This window comes from Synchiropus splendidus, chromosome 7 (assembly GCF_027744825.2).
Source record: "Synchiropus splendidus isolate RoL2022-P1 chromosome 7, RoL_Sspl_1.0, whole genome shotgun sequence".
NCBI lineage: Eukaryota > Metazoa > Chordata > Actinopteri > Syngnathiformes > Callionymidae > Synchiropus > Synchiropus splendidus.
The window spans coordinates 17,312,717-17,328,352 of NC_071340.1; the positions used below are offsets into that span (position 1 = coordinate 17,312,717).

The following is a 15,636-nucleotide window of genomic DNA, read 5'->3' on the forward strand; positions in this document are numbered from 1 at the left end:
CACCGCAGGCCCAGATGTCCACAGGCTTGCCGTACGCCTCCTTCCTCAGGACCTCAGGGGACAGGTACCCCGGTGTGCCCGCAAACCCTGCAGACCAAGAGAGCTTTGACTGACAGTCTCCACTCGTGACGTTAAATATCACTTTTAAAAATGGAGCGCTGCGCAAAAGGGGTGACAGCATAAAGAAAACCCAAGCTGTTGAATATCTGGGGATAAAATCAACAATAACAAAACATAACGGGAAAACTCCATTCACACATGACACCAGTCAGTACAGTACTGTTCATATGAAAAGTTAGAGCAATGGTCATAAAAATGAGAAAAACAAACAGCAACAAACAAAACAAAGAGTTTAAAGAGAAAAATAATACTTTTAGAGGTTATTTTTTTATGTTTTAAATGCAAAAAATGAGCAGTAGCAACTGCTGAAAGAAAATTCTTGAACCCGACAGGAAATAAAAAGGATCATAAATGAAGTTAAAAAGACAGTTGAAGATGAAAATAAATGAGGACAGGAAAGCTCAGGAGCAAAACATAGATGATGAATGAGAAAACTCAACTGAGAAAACAAATTGGTGGGGAAAAAACGAGTTTCCGATTAAGACCAAAAAAACACACTTCAAGGTGTAAAATTTAGGAAATGGTGTCGGGAGTCAACTGTCTTGAATAATAAACTAATAAATAAGTAATTTTTAGTTATTAACTTTTAGTTAAGTCTAAAAATGAAACAGGATTGTAAGGAACACCCAGAAAGTTTAAAAAACTGGCCGGCAGAACAGCAAAATTTCAACAGTAAAGACCATGACACGAAAAAGTGTCAAAAGATAAAAAATAATTAAATAAATGAAAGAAATGAGAAATGAATCCAAATATCTTCAACAGAATGAACAGAAACCAGTGAAAACTGTCCCAGCGTTGCAACTCAACTGAGGCTGAAACAAGGTTGTTTGAGGGACACGGAGACCCAGTTGCAGCAGACACCTACCGAACCAGGCCTGCTGGTCGCCCTGCACCTCGATGGCCAGGCCGAAGTCCGCCAGCTTCACCGCTGCATTCTTACACTTGCTGGCCAGGAGCAGGTTCTCCGGCTGGAGAGCAGAGGAGAGCAGAGGTTACCACACACACACACACACACAGTCTCCCGGTCTCCAGTGTCCAGCTTCCTCTGAGTGGCCCAGAAAAGCAGCAGCTCATTATTCTCCATCAGTAGAGTCCAATAAGGAGCTGCTATCCCCACCAGAGCTGCTCAGTGCGGCTCTTAAAAGAAGCCGGTCGACATGAGTTGAGTGAGCTCCCAACCTGCCGCACTTTCATATAGCTACAAGGAGAGCGACCAACGACAGACCCACCTCATTCATTCACCACATCAGCCTGCCAGCACATCAGTCCAGAAACACACACTGAGTTGCAGTTTCTGGTCCAAGCAGCTACCTGCTGCCTCACAACAAGAAGGGAGTGGCTTCTCTTCAACTGAACCTGGGTCTTGTCTCAGCAGCGTTTGAGCCCTTATGCACTCTGGTTTCCTCCCACCGTGCAGAAACACACTTCACTGATGCCTTAGGGGTCTGGAACCTTTTCAATTGATAGAGCCAAAAACCCAAGTACTTTAAAATGTCATTCTATAACGGCCATATATACTTTAATATATACTTTCATATTGTCTGACAGAAAAGGAGGACCAACAACAATTCATTTTGCAGTGAAGTTACATCAAAGTTAGTGTAACACACTCCTTCTGCACCAGATCGATAGCGCCATCTAACGTTGACGTAAAAAGAGTTCAGAACTTCCCGGATTATGGTACGACTCATCAATCCAAGTAGGCCATCAACCACACAAAGAGTGGCATAGTCCCATCACACCTCAACTTAACAGTTCCCATGATCCCTTGCAGTCAAGTTAACCAATCACTACAACATGGCTCCGCCACCACAGCTGCTGAGCTGAGTTAAGGAAAACAGTGTTTTGAGAATTTTAATATAAATAAAGCACCTGTTGAATCTATTGTTGAGAGTGATAGCACCTCACATGCTAGTCTGATACTAGAGCAGCTAAACTGGAAGATTAAATAAACAAATCAAAATTACATATAGAATTTATGACTTCCTTTGTGAGTCACCAGCATGAAATCTCTCATCTCAAAATACTTAAAAAATGCAAAATCTGGATGGAAAGACTTCATTGGATCATTGGTGTATTGTACTGAAGAATTAGCATGGCAGGACATCCATAAAAAAAAAATAGGCAGCTTCCAGGGTTCACTTTCGCTCTGTTTTGTATCCTCACATTTTCCCGGTGAACTGAAGGTCCGGGGTCTGATACAGGGCCACTTCACTAGTCCAGGAGACGACAGTCACCTCAACTGCTCACCTGGATGACTGAGCTCCTTCCTAAGAGAGAGCCTGGACATTCCTCGTACCATTCCTTGTACCCTCTCTGGAGAGAGGAGGGTGTTTTTGACTGAGATAGCCTCGAACACCGCTCCTTCACCGCTCGGCAGATTTGGGGAACCCTATTTATCTCCACCCAAATAAACCCCTGCAATCCCTGCGGCGCATCTTCAAGAGATTTACATTCCGACGCTTTCATTCGCCGCCTGGCTGCTGCAGCGTCTTCTGATCTTCTCTAATTTGTTTGGCAGGAAAGCGCTGCTATGTATTGAGAGTGTGTTCAGAACACTGGTTGTGTTCGTAAAGACTAGAGTGAGGGGGGCGGGGGAAGCGCGTGGGGTTCATCCCGAGTGATCATTCGTGGTGTCACGATTTTTGGCCTCGTCGATGCTGGGGTTTGTCAGCACGGAGAGATCTCAGGCGAGTGACTCGGCAAGTGACTGTAACCGCTGTTAATGAAACAAATGAGTGGTTTTTGTACAAGCACACAGCTTCACCAATCGATCGAGGACTGGACCCCTGAGTTAAGTGGACCACACTGTACTTTCATTTCCCGGAATTCACCTGGACATAGCCGTGTATTTTTCCAATATTTACTTGAGATGGAATACGTTTCTAAATATGCGTGATTTTAGCAAGATACTTTCAACGAGTCAAAAAAAATAATTTTATTCATCTTCAATGAAACCTTATTTGAATTTTTCTTCTTTTAAATTTTATAAAGAAAAAAGCTGTTCAAAAGCTACAAACAGTCGGTTTTAAAACGTCCGACACCTCCATGAAAGAGTAGATCCAGTATCACAGCTCAGACTCTGATGGTGTGGAAAACAACTCTCATTTCTCCATCTTCATCTGATGAGAGTGGTTGCTGATGTCCAAGTTGTCTTCCGTGAGACGGCGCCCCTCTACAATGCCCTGCCACCACCACCCGTCAGCTGCATCTGAAGCTACTCTCACTCAGACTTTCAAAGGTATTTCAGAACAGAGAGATGTGCTGATGACTCACAACTGGTCGGATCACAGCGCCGTTCGCGAGCAGGTGTGCGGTGGGAGTTTCTCCCATCTGTCGGGAGTCACTGAGGCAACCCTGCCTGAACTCCTCCGGAGAGATACACCGCTTATTTTGGGAGATTGAAATGATGTGCTAACTGTACTTAGTTGATGCTCAGCGACATCCGAGTCATCATGAATGACGTCCCACGTCAAACTCAAGCTTTCCATAACTACACAGATTAAATTTCCAGCATATTTGACCCTCGTACATCGAGTTTGACACTGGTGGTCTACACTCTCACCCAGAGGTCACGCTTCACAGATGATATTTCCCTTTCCCCTTAAATACTTATTTTAGAAGCTCTTGAGCAACAACAACTGTGCTGCCTTGTTTTCTGGCCAAGTTAAACCAGGTTAAAAATCTGAGCAACTCAGGTCTGGATATGTTCTGAACCATGCACATGGACTCAGTTGGTCTCTTACGCTGCCTCTTCTTTTGTAGCAATAAACTTTAAGCACATTTGCATTCATGAAAGTGACTCCTCACCCACGGGTCTGTCGGCATCATCGCACAAGTCGTGCTCCGCTGACCCAAACCTCACAACAAAGAGAATGTTTGATTGGCCAGCGACAGTGGGCCGTCTGACCCCACTCATCAACCTCACTGAAGTCCAGCTGCGACTTTGCCAAAACCCGATCCCAGTTTAGCGGATCTTCTCAGCCGTCTCACCGTGACCTATTGCATGAAATGCTCAGGGATGCTTGGGTGTGAAACCAGAGAGGCGTGGCAGCTAAATAAAGACACGGCCACAACAGTTCAGATCAACACAACAAGTGTTGGCTGCGAGCTGACAAAGAACATGCAAACACGGAGCCGTGCTACATCCACTCGTGCACATGCGGAACACGTCGACAGACGAGCATCAACCAGTCAGGAGGAGAAAAGAACATTATAGACACCAAACCTCTTCAAACAACATTCCCACACCTCAATACTGTGAGATTCCTTGTAGAGTTTTTGTCCTGATTTCGCAGATTCTCTCAAAAAGTTTTCGACTCCTCAAGTTTTCCTCAAACAAACCACTGAAGCCGCTCTCTCGTCGCCTGACAGAAAACAAACCTTACGAGACGAGCAGTCAGACTCAACTCACTGGTCACAGTGGAGGAAGTGTCCTCCGGTCACAGCCACTGGAGAGGTCCGGAAATCAACGCTCAATGACACAGACAAGTCAATGAAGCAGAGGTCAGATGGAAGAGCCCTCCTGGTTAGTGCATCGACCCAAATGGTCCCGGGTGCTGGTGAGTGCGTGTCGATATGAAGCAGCTCTATGTGTTGCGAATGTTAACGTCAATGCAACAACTGGAACCTCAAGAGAAACGGAACCTTGGCTGCGATGCAAGTCAGTTTGCAAGAAGAAATTGCAAATCAGTGAGTCCTCGAGAAGAGAGCTGCAGTGTGAGCTTCACACAGAGGCTTATGCTGCAGCACCCGAGTTAAAATACATTCTGGACAGATACTCAGCATCCATGTTACTCTGTCCTGACGTGATTCAGAGATTTTCCTTTTCTGTTCAATATCTCTGCTTGCAGGAAAACTATCTGCAAATATAGAGCACCATAATCCGACAGTGCACTTTAAATCCAGACCACTCCAGGCCTGGAGTTTGGCACGGGTCTGTCCATCAGGAAGGGATTCTGTATTCGCTAATGAGCATGTCTCTGGATACTATTCCGCGACCCCTTTAACCAGGGGTCACCAAACTGTGATGGAAAGGGCCACTTCCTTTGAGTCACTTTGCAGAGAGTGTTTTGGCTTTGTGGAGTCCCACAGATCTGAGGGGGTCAGTGAAGCCGCTGACTCAGCAGGAAGCAGTTTGGTTTCATGGCTGCTGAAGATCAGAGCCAACCTTTTCACTCTGACCAGCAGGAGCTTTGGATACCAGGGCCAAGTCTGGCTCTGGCTTATTGGGCACGGTCCAGGTTTGGTGACACTCTACTGGACCAGAAACAGGCCCGTGAAGTGTGACAGGAGAGATCTTTGTGACTCGGCAGGAGGCGGATTGGATTTGAGGAATCTTGACGTCTCAAAGATCAAGCTCGGACAGAATCCTCTACTCTTCAATCCCCTTCATAAATACATAATACCATCGGCAGGATCCAGCCGTCAGTGTCAAACATGTGACGACCACACCACATCATGGGACGCACGGCTACACAAACAACAAACACACTGCCTTCGGACACTGACAAACACAGTGACGGAGAGCAAACTGACAGCCATCACTCACCTTCAGGTCCCGGTGCACCACGCCCATTTGATGGCAGTGAAGCACCGCCTCCAGGATCTGCTGGATGCAATGACTGCATGCAAACACCAGGGGGCGCATGTTAGTTTGAGCAGTGCTACAGTCTCATGCAAAAAGAGGCAGCGGGGGGCGCGGAGGGGCGAGTGGAGAGGGTTGGGTAGGGAGATGTCAGGGAGAAGCAGGAGAGAGTGAAACCAAGTTCTGAGGTGTTTACCTTTTCGTCATATTTCAAACTCAAACATGAGACAAACGATCAACTGGAAGGTCGAGGATGAGGTTGGGGGATGTGGCAGCCATGGGGACGAGGGATGGCGGCAATGACAGTGAAAGAGAAAGGAATCCGACCAGGGAAACTCTAGAGCCAGTCTGCAGAGAAATACTAAAGGCCAGGTCGTCCTCTCATGTCGGTAACTTCCTTCCATTTCCTGTTTCTCTCGCCCGAGAATTGTGTCCTTGTAGACACCGGCATTACACTCCTTGTCTGCCTGCACTCATGACCCCTGTCCTCTGGTTCTGAACCCCATAACCTCCAATAACCCACTGGACACCTTTCCTCTGCGTTGGACTGATATTACGGTGCCGTTGATCCTTTAGCTTCTGACCTGAACTTTCTGTTTCTCTGGACCTTTGGCAACAAGTTACAATACTGGGTCATAATGTTTGTGAACAGGAGTTCAGGTTAGGAGACTGAAAGCTTGTTTTACTGAGCGTCTAATCGAAGGAAACAAGGCGGCTGTCGTCCTCTGTGTTTCTCTATTAACTAACGGCCATCTGGTGTGAATCTGTGTTTAACAATAGGAACCCACACAATGAGACACCGCCCCTGCAGCCATTGATTTGGAGTATGAGTCACAACAGCTGTGTGGTTATCGATTGTTGCTGAGATAACACATCGGTCCGACATGCTTATGTCCCCGTGCTCTTTATCTTGCTGTTCGGCGACCAGTTGAGTTACGACAGAACCCAGCGTGGGCGTCGCTTCAGGGTGTTTATCTATATCAGCGAATTCAAGGCCGAGAAATCCTTTGAAAGAAGAAGCGTCAGGAAGTGAGGAGCTACTTTGCTTCTGATTTATAGGTGGTGAAAGGTCGACTGCTGATGAAACGAGGGTTTTTTTTACAATAAACATTTTCTAAAGTAAGACGATAACAGGCCGTTGAATGGTCCCACACAATACCACATCCTTTCTAAGGTCGGTTTGGACCAATAGGAGCCTCTCTCCAGAAACCTCCTCTAGCTGACATCATCCCTCTGGAGTGTCCAGAGGCTTCCTCACAGTGGAACACCTCACTAGTCCATGAGACGTCCTGACAAAAACTGTTGGGGAGCAGAGGTTCTCGTCCGGGTCTAGACAGCGAAGACTCTCATTCTATCACTTGCAACAAAGCAGGTGGCCACAGGTGCGAGGAGAAACACTCAAATTTAGTGGAGTGGATCTGGAATCTGAATTAGTGAAGTAGGTCGTGTATCACCGAGAGACTGAACACTTCCTGTCATAACTCACGGAGAATACTGCTGTGAGATGGCGGCCATGTTTTTTCCAACGTATTTTTATCACGCTAAATAATCAGACTGCAGTTTTAGGGGTTAAAAGCCCACAAATAATTGAATATTCACTGGAAGCAGAATGGACATTGTTTGTCATCACTACGTTTTATGCCGTTCAGAGCAGCGGAACCAAGGAAGGATTTCATTTGGGACTGCTGGGCCTGACCTGGCAACAAACACCAGCACTCTTGCTCACATCGAGGCAAAATCTGTCATGAACCAAGTGGTTTCATGGAGGCGAAGATGACGGGGCTCGCTTCAGCGTCAGGGAAGTGCCATGGTTGACTGACTCACGCAGGTGGAGGAACTTAATTGAGTCTAATACTCCACATCCTGCAGATTTCTAGCACCTTTCAGAAGCCTCGTCACACGTGTCACCATGAAACACCTGCGTGTAATTACTGGAGATTAAGAGCGCAGGGTTGCCAAGCCAGAGAGAGAGGGAGCTGGAGCTCACCCACCTGGGTCTGGCACTGAGGAGGCCTGTGGAAACTTCACCAGCCATTAGTTTTAATGCAACTTAAGAGAGCGGGTGATTCACAACCGAATAATTTCATTCTGATCCCGCTGCACCAGCCACTTTTGTTCTGAGACTCTCTTTCAGCAGCCAACTCTTGCGTTTATCATCCTGCTCTGATTTATATTATGACCACTTTGTGGTGTCAAGGTGCTTCTGAACCACCCTGATTTGGAGGAACTTGAAAACCAGCTAATGGTTCTCAGATATCAACATCATACTGACTAAAATGTTAAATGGACGCAGTTGTTCTGATCTGATCTGCTCAAGAGCTTTTTCCAGAGCTCTTTCCGCTCTCTTTCCATTCTGAAGTCGGTCCTGAACATGCAGTTGGCCTCCACGAGGGCGTGTGCCCGTCCTCCCCGACTTGGGCAGCTGCTGGGCTTGGTAATGACCTCAGGAGTGAGAATTCTCTACATGTGTCTCCGAGTCTTTGTGATGACAGAGGGGCTTCTCGTGCTGTCAGCTGGGAATATTACTTTTCCTGCTTAATGGTCAGGTTTATTGACATCAGAACCATGTGGTTCTGATGTCAGGCTACCTAAATGTAAAAGATGACCTATGGGTCAGGCGGCTACGATGAGTCAGTAACCTGAAGTGTCACAGACTGGCACCAGTTCGGTGGGATTAGAAAGTCACACCTCAGCGTGGAAGGTATCACAACTAGACCTCTTATTCTCTAATCATTTTTGATCCTCCACCTCTCCTCTTCATGTGCTCCTCCATCATGAATCTAATGGGTCACCCTCTACTCTCAGTCCAACACTATCTCTCCTCCCCTCTCCAAACCACCTGCCCCCCTAACTTTGTCTCCAAACTTTTCCACGTGAGCAGTTCCCAATGATAACCTCAGTATCTTCATCTTTGATTCTCTTAACTCTGACTCCTGAATCCATATTCATCATGGCAGTGACCACTAAAGGCTCATTTATGCTCCCTTTCCGTAAATGTTAGCATTACTGATCACAGGCAGTGGAGGGTAAGGCTGTTCAATATATCGCCAATGGAGGATGAAAAATTGTTGTCCATTGTTCTGTCTTCTTCGTGTCTCATTAGAGCTACGTATCGGGTAATAACAGCAACACTGCCCCTCATGGATTCTGGTGGTACTGCTCTGCTTGGTGCGTATCTACTGTATAAGCTTTGTGGCAGCGTGCAGAAATAAGGAGGAAATGAACACGAAGCACTGACAGAAGGCTCCGTCCGTATCCAGATCCATATGTGACGCTGAACATTAATGTGCCTTACAGCTGCTTCCCTGTCATCACAATCATCTCCACTTTACCAGCACTGTCCCGACATCTTCCTTCTTCCTCCATCTCGTTCTGACTTGGACTCCACCTTTCTCCAGCTCAAACTTCCACCTGTCCACCTTGTCCTTCCTACATTATGAGCTATAATAGCTATATATATAATATTTTCAAAAACACAATGAACAGCCAATAAATAAACAAACTTTGCCACCTAGACTCACTTTCACTTTCCACATCCTACTCTGCTCACGTCCAGCGAGTAATGCACCTGAAATCAGAGGCAGAAGCTTCTCACTTCTTGAAGTACGAAATAAGCGACACACGTTTGTGCATCAGTGATGTAGACAGAGATGAACTGAAGACGTCTCAATGAGCATCATGTGGAATGAGCTTGTCTTGTGTGATCGATAAAGGCCGGGAGAGAGCGAGGAGAAGGTGGGAGGGAGAAACCATTACACTCACAATAAATATTACTGTGGGATTTCCAACGGCCCAGTGGGAGATGTGTGCGAAGGTTTAGGCACGAGCAAACACAATATATTTATCGCAGGAGAGTGAAGAATTCATAATGGACCTGGCTGTCTGTCAGCGCAACCGAAGATTTTATGATACCACTGTTGGTAAAAATGACAGGAGAGAGGACAAGTGGGAGGACAGATGGAGAAGGGTTCGCTCTGTGAGGCAAAAACACAAGAAATAAAGAGCACAACAGCATATCAAGAGACGAGGCAGACGGCAGACATCAGACCAGCAAACAGACCGGACGAACAGGAGATCGGGGATGAGGGGGCAGGGGAGGCAGGCGGGACTTTGGGGATGCAGATGCTCCTCTACATATACTGACCTTCAGGTCCCTGTGCACTATGTCATGTTGGTGAATGTGATGGACACTGTCTAGAATCTGATGGATACAGTGACTGTGAAGACAAAACAGAGAGAAGGGGGTGGTGGGGTTGAAAAGAGGAATGGAGATGCATGGTGTTGGGTGGTGGAGGGTTTCAGAGCTGCCAGTCTCAGAATAAGGAAAACTAGTCTTGGATCAACTGTTTACGACGCAGGAACACCATCAAGATGCTGCTCATGAACAATTTGCTGGGCCTCCAGGGTTGTGTGCTGAGTTAACGTATTTGGGTCGCAGAGATAACAGGAATGAGCACTGTTGTTGATGACAGTACACCTCTTGGGTCGGTGCGAGTGAATGAAAAAAATTTGGGGGCTGGTATGGAACTACAGCTTATAAAGTGATGGCATAGGTTCCAAAACTCTGCTGGGGTTTGTGCAGACTTGCGTTGTGACTGACTGCACCCACTGAGTGAGGAGAATGACCTCTGGGCGAGCGGAAACTTTGTTGAGGTCACAGAGGTCCGACAGGCGTCTAAGGGATTCGGTGACATAGGTAGTGACTTGAATCGGACAGGAAGGGCACATGGGTCTGACTTCTGTCGAGCCCTGGACAGCGACGTGTGAGGACAGGTCACTTCTGCACCCGTTCTACCACACTCACTTGAGTTAGAAGTGCTTGGCTACTGCTAAATATGAGACCTAAACTGGAGACTGGCGCTAACGTTGAGCTAACGGTTGACAGCTCTGGACAGAGAAGGTGAACATGCCACAGAAGTCCACAGTGGGAGCAGAGAAGTGACAGTGATGCGAGGAGACAGGAACCGATGCAGTAGGAGGTGCTGATGCTGGGGGAGACAAAAACTTGTCTTTTTTAAACACAACGAGACAAGAACAGTCGCAGCAGAACCAGAGAAAAACACCACTGACAGAGAGAAGAGAGGAGGAGGGGAGAGAGCCGGCTGAAGGAAACACAGGATATAAATGGAGCAGTGAAGATGAACATGGCATCAGTTAAAAGCAGGATTACACCTCTGCATGTTCATGAATATGAATGCATGTCTCTTGTATGTTCATGTTTCGCTGCAGCGAGAGAGCAGTGTGCAGAAATGTGACTAATAGCAGCACAAGGAGCCCGGCCGCCTGCAGGATCCACACCCACACAGTGTCTAGTGAGTGGGCGGACCGAGAGGGAGATGTGTGTGTGTGCACACTCGAATTACACACACGCTTCTGTGGAAGTTGAAAATATGACAGCGACACGTGCAGCTTCATTATTAGATGCATTTTGAGCTGAGAGATCTGTGTGTGTGGCCAGGATGGCAGAGATAAAGATGGCTGAAATAAACCTGCCCACAAACGCACAAGACGCATCAAGAAATTCTGCATGGACCCAAAAAAATATCTCAAATCATGTCACTAACATTTCCCTGGTTCAGGCAAAGCGGCGGGACCAAAAGAGAAACCGCCTAGGTGCTCCAGAGTTATGAAAATCAGCACGGTCTTAGTCATGTTTATTCAAGCACTCTACCAGGCACTCTGATTTCCTTCCACAGCCTAAAAACAACCACAAGTGATGACTCTTGAATTGTTTGAAATGTGTTTTGAATTTCCTTCATCATCTACTACGCTGCCTGAAACCGAGAATTTTTAGGTCATTATTGTCTTTGTTGCACTGTTCATTTTTGTCTTTGTTATTTTTCCTCCCATAGGTATTGCTTGTGATTTGAAATGTTAACATTTTATCACATGGTTAATGATCATTTAACAGAATAAAAACATTGTATCAAAGTGCTTTGATATCATGTGTTTGTCACCCTAAAATATTGTTCATTAATTATGATATATAAGGAGAAAAGTGTTTTAAAAAGTGAATAAAAAGTGTGAGCTACATTTAAGACTTCTTTTCTTGCCCTCACAACAGTCACTGAACATTATATGGCCCCTTATGAAATGTCATTTCATAAAACAGCAGGTTGTCCCTTCTGATTTTCCTGGTTTAAAATATTAATAAGTATTCTCATATTTTCCCAATTCTCTCAACAATTTTTTCCTTGATTTGGAGAAAAGTCAGAATAGAACCCCGCCGCGAGTCAGGTTGTGCCAGTGATTTCAGTTCCTTCCTCTAGGAGGGATCGCATCACACTCAGAAAGGTTTATGAAATATGTATCAGTCTGTGTGGAACAGTCATGTTCAGTTTGTCCTCGTGAAAACACCTCTTTGAAACTCAAGTGAAAATTATTTTCTATTTTTTTTTAAATAAATGATTAGAGTGTTGACACTATTTTTTATAGCATATTACAACATTCTCATCAGAACCACGAGGTTTGAGTGGAACCCAGCGTCCCACTCCTCTCCACAGAGCCATGACACCAGTGGAGGGAGACAGAGCTGGACTCCAGCAAGCCCCATGAAAAACAGGAAAAAAAACCTTTGGATCTCACGTCAGACAGAAGTGAACAGCTACAAGTGTTTCTGCACTAGGTAGCGCTGCAGTAGCTCTCCAAAAATAACATCATGAATACTCAATGTTGTTTTCCTGAAATTTGGGTCAATCTGCTCCCTTGTGACGCAAGTCGCTTAAAGTGTAATTCAATCAAGCGTCGTGACTGTGGCGGGAGGCAGCAAGGTGTGATGTAGCCCAGTTAGGGGGGCTGGATGGGAGCCTCGCTAATTACGGCAGCTAATTACGGTCCCTCTTCTCTCTGGTCTCCAGGGGAGCGACAGTGGGGATGGCTGACCTGGATGACTGACTATCAGCGGGAAGGGAGTGCAGGGTCAATTGTTCTTGAAACGCCAAAGCCAAGAGTTTAACATGACAACATGACTTCAGCAGCTGTCATGTCGTCCAGCTATCAGAGCGCCGCACTCAAAGACTTCCCTCTCCCCAGATATATGGGGGGCGAGGGTGGATTGAGAACTAGACACAAAGAATATGATATGATGATGACTATATACTGCTTTATTTTTCAACATAATCCCCTTCCAGTGTTGACCAAAAGCATGGCTGCCTTTTGGCTCAGCTCTATCACCAACAGGATACAGGGTCCGCATGAGTTAAGCTCTATCCCTCCACGCATCAAGACTAGGAGGCATCCCAATGACTTGAGGAGGATCTTATTCCAAACCTGGGCAGAACACTCCACTCTTTTTCAATCCACGGCGTCTAAATTGAAGGTCACTCCAGTGAAAGCGTTGGTCTCGGGAGGAATGAGAATTTGAGTCTGGCTGCTTCTAGACAATCCCAGTATGATGTTTCTGATTCCACCCTCCTAAAGACGCTAGCAGAAGATGGCTGAAGTCACTGACAGTATCCGTGAGTACGAGACGAGCCTTCCACGAGTCATGTGACTCCAGCACATCAGCATGCTAGCTAAACATAGCAGATGCGACGGATGTGTTCTGACTGGTAAACAAACAAACAACAACAAAAAGGGACTCCGGAACATCCGCATGCAGGACTCCGAGCAACGGCAGCAGAATCAAAGCACATCAAACCCGCGACAGAACACTGTCAGCGGTCGGCGAAATCAGCTGCCAGGCGTCGCCTGCTAAATATTCATGTTATTCATATTTTCACGGCGCAAATGCTTTTTGTAAGCAGACAGGTCGACAAATATTGTAAACCGCGCGGAGGCTCTGAAATCACACCTTGAATCTAATGACTGAATCTTCCTGTGACGGAATGTCTAGATGCCAGCTCACTGACTGAGCTTATTTCATCAACTGACTGCACTCCGACACCCACAACACAACTGTCAGGGCTCTCCTCTCGGCCGGCTAGTGTCCGTCAGTCTCACGCCCACGAGTCCTCTCATACGGCCGACTGAAGCATGGCAGGAGTGAGCTAATGTGCTTAAAAATAACAAGCCTGCTCTTCAGGAAGACAGGTCTTCCGCTGTACGCTGGAGTTTAGACAAGTGGGGAGAGACTCACCTGCAGTGAGGTGCCCACAGCAGCAGCATTAGGGAGTTGCTGCCGGATAATATAATATAATATAAATCATCAGACCTTAGCCAAAGTTACAGTGGGATCCAGTGACTTTAAGACTAACTTTCAATCGAATACAGTCAGACGTTTTTATTTTGTTTCCCATTTTTGTTCTTATTTTCCTCAGTATTTTCTGTCAGTATGAATAATGAGACACACAAAAAACTGTCCATCACTACAGTTGCAGAGCATGATGTGGCCCGTGTGGAACTGTAACCGCCTGCGTCAAGTAGACACTTTGAAGGGGGCAGGCAGAGAGCTTCGTGACTCACGGGTTAATGCAGGCCCACGGATCAATTTAATGAGAGCGAAGCAGACAATGTCATCACAGAACTTCGCCCTGGGGCGCTGTTGGTTCCAAAAAGTAGGCGCTGGGCACCTTCCAAAACTGCCATCGACAACTGCAGCTGCTGTTATGTAAGCAGAGTTCATAAACCTTTCCTAATGACTTTTCCAGAGCTGAAAGATCACCTTGACAGCAGGTCATGTGACCAATGCCACGACTGCCGTATGACAAAAATGCATTTGTCTTTTAACTTTTGAACAAGCTTCCTTCAGGTAAATTTTTGTGTCAGTGGTTTGGAAGAGCAGCACACTTAAAAAAAACACATTCTATCACATCAAATCAAATCATCGTTCGGGATGCACTGCACGGTGTTTGGTCGTGTCACACGCCACTATTTGGCTTCGCCACTACTGCCTTTTTTTTGCTATTCAGCCACAGAATGTTCGGTGCATCCTTCCTATTGAGATTGTTTAAAGTGTTGAAAGGAGAGAATTTGTTTGCAACTTGTACCAAAAGGACCAAAATAATTTTTTATCTAAACATGTATAAAATGTATTCTAAACTGTTTACGCTATATTTAAAAAATAATATTAAACTTAACTACCACGCTTGATATTCAGTATTATACTTAATTCCTGTGCTTCCCTTGTGAGAGGGACTTCATGAGGGTCAACGGTAGCAAGTTGAAGGTTCATGAAGATTCATCACCCACAACCTGGATCTGGACTTTCTACAGCCCCTAAAGGCACCTTTTCAAATTGTGAGGACCACCAGGCAGGTCCGAAATCCAACCCATGACCCATGCTCCTGATCAGCAGTCGAACAGCCCTCTGTTTCTACTATTAAATATTATTGTGGCTCTTCAGAAGTAAAATACACTGAATTTAAAATCCTAAAACTGCAAATGTAAATAGAAACTGCTGAATGTTGCTAATCACTCAAACCTTTTTCCCATCGGTCCGCCACACATGAACCTTCTGACTCGGGAGAAGAAGACCCTCCTTCATGTCTCTTGAAAGTTTAATAACTTGTTCATATCATATCGAGTGAAGTTAACACAACATTCGATAGCTGGTCATGATGTTATGGCTTTTAGTTCCTCTCATTATGCAGAAGTTTGAGCTCCATTTTCAGAATATGTTCCAGTATTTCACAGTACATATGTGACTGACTGACTGTGTTTTTGTGAGACAGCGCTGTGGCGGGGTGTGTCCCGGCCCTTCAAGAATCAGTCAAAACGCCGATGACAGAAGCGGCATGAGGTGTGTCAGGGTGAGGAAGCGAAGAGTGAAGAGGTGAGGAAAGTGAGAAGGAGGGAGAGACAACGACAGGACAACGTGGCGACAATCAAAGACGCAGGAGCGAGTTGTACCTGGCGTCGGCCTCGCTGTAGTACTCTCTGGCAACGATGTCCTCAAACAGCTCACCTCCAGTCACCCTACGCACACACACACACACACATTAGATGTTTGCTGAAGCAAGTTGGTAAACACTTCAGCGGAACCTCCTCCC

The 15,636-nt window shown here is 46.0% G+C and overlaps 1 protein-coding gene across 39 annotated transcripts in view; it reads right to left on the minus strand.

The window, feature by feature from the left end:
- The window catches only part of camk2b1 (calcium/calmodulin-dependent protein kinase (CaM kinase) II beta 1), a 52,267-nt gene that overhangs the window by 24,780 nt on the left and 11,851 nt on the right, over positions 1–15,636 (minus strand). For 25 of the 39 annotated variants that reach the window (XM_053870218.1, XM_053870190.1, XM_053870188.1 and 22 more), the window contains exons 5-8: positions 15,497–15,562; positions 5,672–5,744; positions 986–1,088; positions 4–87 (exon numbers count right to left, since the gene is read on the minus strand). In XM_053870218.1, the coding sequence (XP_053726193.1) occupies positions 4–87; positions 986–1,088; positions 5,672–5,744; positions 15,497–15,562 (326 nt within the window). Of the gene's footprint in view, positions 1–3; positions 88–985; positions 1,089–5,671; positions 5,745–9,851; positions 9,925–15,496; positions 15,563–15,636 lie in introns of all 39 variants that reach the window. The other 14 variants (XM_053870186.1, XM_053870189.1, XM_053870197.1 and 11 more) reach the window with 1 other exon arrangement.